General features: G+C 27.6%; 1 protein-coding gene across 1 annotated transcript; it reads left to right on the top strand.

Moving 5' to 3' along the window:
* Window positions 1-859, top strand: LOC145064350 (protein FAR1-RELATED SEQUENCE 5-like). Its single transcript, XM_079011817.1, has 2 exons — window positions 1-426; window positions 608-859. Exons 1-2 carry the CDS (start codon window positions 1-3, stop codon window positions 857-859), a joined length of 678 nt encoding a protein of 225 aa, XP_078867943.1.
* The last annotated feature ends 5,401 nt before the right edge of the window (window positions 860-6,260 follow it).

Raw genomic sequence — 6,260 nt, 5'->3', positions numbered from 1 at the left:
ATGAGAACAACTTCTCGGTCAGAAAGTGAGAATTCAGCATTCAATAGGGTATCGCATCATGGTAATACGTTAAACAATTTCATGTATGCTTTTGAGTCTATTATGGAAAGGCAAAGGAATAATCAGATCAAATTTGATTTTGATACATCTACTATAATTCCAATCATCAAAACACCTCTTGAAGATATGGAGAAACATGCATATATGGTATACACCAGGACTATTTTTCTCATGGTGCAGAGGCAGATTCTTCATTCACTTGTTTCTTGTTCACAGAAGAGCGTTACTTCAGGCGTTGTTTCCGAAATATGCATTGTCAAACATAAAAGGACAAATCTATCAAAGAAGAAGGTAGTAGTTGAGAAAAAAGAAAAGGTTGACATCGATTGTGAATGGAATTTTAACACAAGTGAAGGTGATTTCGAGGTAATGTTGACATTTTATAATTCTAATATTATAATTTTTTATTACTAAATTATTGTCTTTAAATTTTTTTATTTGATTCTAATTTTTCTTTTTAGAATATACTTAATATTCTAATACTTTTGAAAAATATTCTAATTTTTCTTTTTTGAATATACTTAATATCCTAATACTTTTGAAACAGGTTGAATTCAACAGAGAAGATCTAACGGTGAAATGTTCATGCATGTTTTTTGAGCGGTTTGGAATTTTTTGTAGACACGTCTTCTATATTCTAAAGATTTATGACATACAAGAGATTCCTTCAAGATACATTCTTAAGAGATGGAGAAGAGATATTATCCCGACCACAGTTTTGAAAAGGACGTTTAGATATGGTGTTTCGTCTGGAAATGTTGAGAAGGTTGCATACAAAGCTTTTTCCATGCTTGATTAATGCTTGTCTTCATTAAGTAATGATGACAAGAAGTTAGAAGAGTTCATGCAAAAGCTAGAAGTTTTTATGACTAATATTGGTGAACAAGGTTCAGATGAATCCCCGGCTACAAAAGAAGCTCATATTGATAAACTTTATGGAGCTACTACGAATCCTGAAGTTGTTGATGTTGAAAATCCACCTATGATGAAGAATAAAGGTTCTGGCACAAGAAAACATTTAAAAAGTGTTTTGGAGAAGGCTACTATTCAAGGTAACAAGCAATCAAGATCATGCAAAACATGTGGGGTTAAAGGGCATAATTCAAGGAAATGTTTGACATTGTTGAATAACTCCAAGGTACACAGTGCATAGTTATGTCTAGAAATATATTTCGATTTTTTTCATATTTCAATAAAGTTCAATAATACCATATAGAAAAAAGTTTGAATTTCTTTAGTTTGGACATTTTTCAGATGTTTTGGTTTGTGATGATGTATGAGACATTTGGTTTGTGATGATGTGTGATACATTTGAAAACATATTGATTCTTCTAATATTTTCAATCTTTAATTTTTGCATTGAAGTATATACGAATGATTGTAGTATAATGTTTTGTTATCAAATTATTATATTACAAGATTATACATGTAAGAATGTTATATAGGTATATGTAACATATAATATTATTCTAATAGAATAATGATGTCATTATACATTATTCTATTAGAATATTCTAAAAAATGTATGTTTACTATAGAATATTCTACCATCACCATTAAGAAGTGATCATAATACCAACTATACATTAAGCATTAATCACCTAATAAACCATACCAAGTTTCTTACATAATACTAGGCATCATTTTTGTGTCTAATTTGTTCAAAATAAGATAGATATTACAAAAGGAATTGTTGTTGTTAAGTCACCATAACCATGTTTATAAAATTCCAAACTTCTATCAAATTCTATCTATTACCCATTTTCAATTCATCCATTCTATTGGTACCTTCCTCTAACATCTTTTTTCTAGTCGCATGATCAAATTTTCCAAATTCGATTATCTTTGATAACTCTCTCCTTGTGGTTGTTGATTTCATGTGTAGCAGTCTTAACATAATATAAGGCACGAAATTTTACAAATTGCACATCTTGCACATAACTGCCTTTTTCCATTTCCACATTCCACTTTCCTTGCTTTTCTCCACAATATTTTTCCATATGTCTCATTAAAAGTGTTCCATTCTCTGTTGTTAACTTCTTTGTGTTCCAGTCAATTTTCATCATCTTCACTGTCGTTGATCGCAAACATTTGATTTTATTGACGATAAATGTGGTTTTCTCCAGATATCGTATAAAGTACAATTTCTGCAATGTATATTAACAAGTTTACATTATTCAATCTATTATATTGAAATGTTAATACATTTAATAAAAGTAAATGAAAACTTACTAATGATGTAGGTGTCATTCCATAAGTTTCTTCTAACGATTTTGTTTTTATGTTGTCTATAATATGAACTTGTGGATATGTTAGGTTGAAAACAACAGCATACATCTGATCATCATTATGTATTGGGAAAACCACCTGCAATTCCAACAAATTGATCAAAAAGTTAACATAATTCCTATCCTTTAATAATGTAATATTTTAATTAATAAAATATTCTTACGAGTTTAAGATCATTGAAATCTACATCTGCCTTGAAATTAGATAGAAACTTATCAACACGAGTCTCAAAAGTTAAAAAACGCTCGTTAAAAGATTTAGTTTCATCTAATAACTCAGAACTCTGTAAACATAGAAAAATAGAAAAATTAGAATATCTTGTTATAATTTACAACTAAAATATAAAATTTCCAATTGTAAAAGAATTTACCATAATTTTGGTATTGAAGAACATGCGGTATGGTTTACTTTTTGAATTATGTTCCTTGTAATTTAGAACAGCGGCCCAAGAATCAATCACATGACGATGTATAATATGTTCAGGCCGCATGCTCTAAAAATCCTATCTATGCATAATCTCTCCTGTATTTGTTTCAAAAAGTACCTCCCTTAATTTTAAACATGAACAAAAATATGTCATCAACATTAGAATAAATATCCGCATGTAATATAGTTAAATAACAATTCAAAAAAATAATACATGTTTAATTGAAATAGCAAGAGTTAGTGACTTACATTCTATTTTTATCCTGTGCACATGTTATTAGAACCTGAATCAAAAGAACATTCTGCAAATCGATTCTATCAAATAAATTCACAGCTTTATCCATATATGGTGATTTGTAAGAACTTATATTATTCTCCCCCGTCTCACCATTTTGAGATTCAACCCTTTCATGTGATCCCTTTTTTTCGTTTTCATTTTTTTGATTATCAGCACTTGAAAAACTAGGATCTGAAAATAACTTAATGAACTTCTCTTTCAATTCATTAGTTATATTTACATCTGGGAACTTTGATATACAATCAGAAATAATTCCATACATATCCTCCTTTCTCGATGAAACTTTATTGAACATCTTATCAAAGTTCTCTTCATATTCCTGAAAAATAATAAAATACTAGAATTATAAGCATGTAATATTTTATCATCTCAGAATATCTAGAATATTTACTATGAACCATAAGCATGTAATACAAGAATACCCAGAATTTTTTATAAAATCATACTTTAACCTAATATAAAAAGAAATTATATTTGATATTTTAGTTAAAGTTACCTCAACAGTGTCATAAAGATTGTCTTTCACATTGGACGGTCCCTCGCTATCTCTCGTCATTTGTGTTATAACAACTTTTCCACATCCAAACCCACCATCTTCAATTTCAAAAGACTGCCTGTTATTCAAATCCTCTGTTGACGACATTGTTGTTTTTGGAATTTTTTTACTTTAAGATTAAACGCTGTTATTCAAGATCGTCACAGTAAAGTAGTTACATGATACTAGTTTGTAAATTGTATTAGATATTCATAAATAAAAAATAATTAAAATAACTAAACAAAAAGCATACCATCAATAACAATATTGGCCCATTATAATAGCATTTCTTTTTATCTTGATGCCATAGAAATCTTGTATTCTTCAGACAGTAATTTAAGTACGCACACCAATCAATGCATGAGATGTCTTCAACTCCAACTACTCTTCTAACAGGATCTATGTTGCACGTCCCATAAGAATGTGATTCAGCAAACATATTCACAAAGAAAGAAATAAAATTTAGCTTGAAGATATCATCATCTCTTTTGGATTTCAGAATGGCTTCTTTGAATCCGGTGGCATTCATTGTTTCTTTTGTAAACTGGCTTTTCCATGTAACATACGTTTCATGCTCACTATCAACAAAATGAAAATCAAACAAGATTCTTCCTCCATTTGGTAGACCAAAGACTTTATGAATCTTTTCTTTTGTGATCTTAATTTTTTTATCAAGCACAATAATGTTATTTTGATGATCATAATGTTGAACAACAAAATGTTCAAGCTTCAATAGAATTCTCTTGATGTTCAACTCCAAAAGCGATCCAAAGCCCATCTTCTGTACACATTTTTTTGAGACATACTTAAACTTCTTATAACTTCAATCATAGCTCCGGGATTCATTCTAGTATTTATTGAAGGCATATCTTTTAATAAATCTTTTTTTGTTTTTTGTGTCTTTTTCTATCATTCGTATTGTCTAACTTCCTTTTTTAATTTTTTTTCATCTTCAGAATGCACCTTTTGTTGCCCTATAGTTCAATGGATTTTCAGAATAAAAAATATTAGAAAAAAGATAAGAACATCATAAAAATAGAATACAAAATTAACACTTCAGAATATTCTATTAGAATAACATCTATATGAATATGTCTACTATGTTTCAGAAGCCAATGAATGTTGAGACATCAATATAGATAATAACATAAGTCAAAGTCAAACAACAACTTTGACAACTTTAGAAAATCCAGCAACATTCTATAATTATAGTGAATACACTTTAATTGTTGTATGTAATAGAAAAACACTTACATTTATTTCAAAATTATATTCTAACTCATCATAATACTTACACCAGGTAATTGTCACCTAATTTCAACTTTTGACAAGATATAAGTCAAAGGATTCTAAAAATCTCTGAAATCATCCATTTTTGAAACAGGGGTAAAATCGTCAATACTTTGCATAAGGGCAAAATGGATCAAATTGATTATATGGAAACTTTCTTCCAAACTTTAATTATCATGACTTAAGTACCTAATCGCATAATTAAGTCCAAACTGTTAGTGATTAGGGTTAGGCAAAAACCCATTAGGGTTTAACTAACATTAGTCAACACAAAATCTACAATTAAAATGAAATATGTAAAATGTTTCTGTTAACTCTAATTGTAAATGCATAATCAATATTAACAAATATGAATTTTACCTATATATGACATTCTTTCTATTAGAATAACATTAATACACAAGATATTATAGTATAAATATAATAATTGATGATATACTTTTTTTTCTTTGGCTTTTGTTGTTGCATCGGCTAATTCATCAATAAGCTTCAATGATTTTCTTCTTTCAATTAGTCGTTCGGTTATTGAAGTTTCTTCATGAGTTTTACCTATATCCAACCTTCTTGCTGTTTATTGCCATTTTCATAATCAAATTAGGAATTAATAATTGATTTATCATATCCAAATATCTAGAGTAACATTTAAAAATATTCTATTAGAATAAGGAAACAAATTAGATTAATATTAAAAAATATTATATTAGAATAAGTTTAATAGAATATAGAAAAACATTAATAGAATATAGAATATTTTATTGTAATACATAAAATAACAAAAACAAATGAGATAAATATTTTATTAGAATACATAGAATACACAATATATCATTTATTCTTTATATTCTATTATAATACATAGAATATTTTATTATAGTACATAGAATAACATAAACAAATTAGATTGATATTTAAAAATATTCTATTAGAATAAGATTAATAGAATATAGAAAAAAATTAATAGAATATAGAATATTTTATTATAATATATAGAATAACAGAAATAAATGGGATAAATATTTTATTAGAATAGAATAACTGATGATGTACCTTTTTTTTCTTTTTCTTTTGATGTTGTAGCTGTTAATTCATCGATCGACTTCAATGATTTTCTTTTTTGAACCAACCGTTTGACGGTTTAAGTTTCAACTTCACTACTTCTACCTAGTGTCATTATTTTTGTTTTTGATTTTGTCATTCTTGTTATAATATTAGCTGCATGAAAATAATTAATGTTAAATACACTTTAATTGTTGTCTATAATAGAAAAACACTTAGATTTATTTCAAAATTATATTCTAACTCATCATAATACTTACATCAGGGGATTGTCACCCAATTTCAACTTTCAACAAGGTATAAGTC

This window comes from Lactuca serriola, chromosome 7 (genome assembly GCF_051521515.1).
Source record: "Lactuca serriola cultivar US96UC23 chromosome 7, Lser_US96UC23_V15, whole genome shotgun sequence".
NCBI lineage: Eukaryota > Viridiplantae > Streptophyta > Magnoliopsida > Asterales > Asteraceae > Lactuca > Lactuca serriola.
Note: the sequence above shows the minus strand (reverse complement) of the source record. Positions and strands in the feature narration are given on the sequence as shown.

Bases quoted from the DNA above. Each gene is read 5' to 3' on its own strand.
- LOC145064350 (XM_079011817.1), top strand. From the start codon at position 1: ATGAGAACAACTTCTCGGTCAGAAAGTGAGAATTCAGCATTCAATAGG. The intron at 427-607 runs GTAATGTTGACA...CTTTTGAAACAG, and splicing joins CAAGTGAAGGTGATTTCGAG to GTTGAATTCAACAGAGAAGA.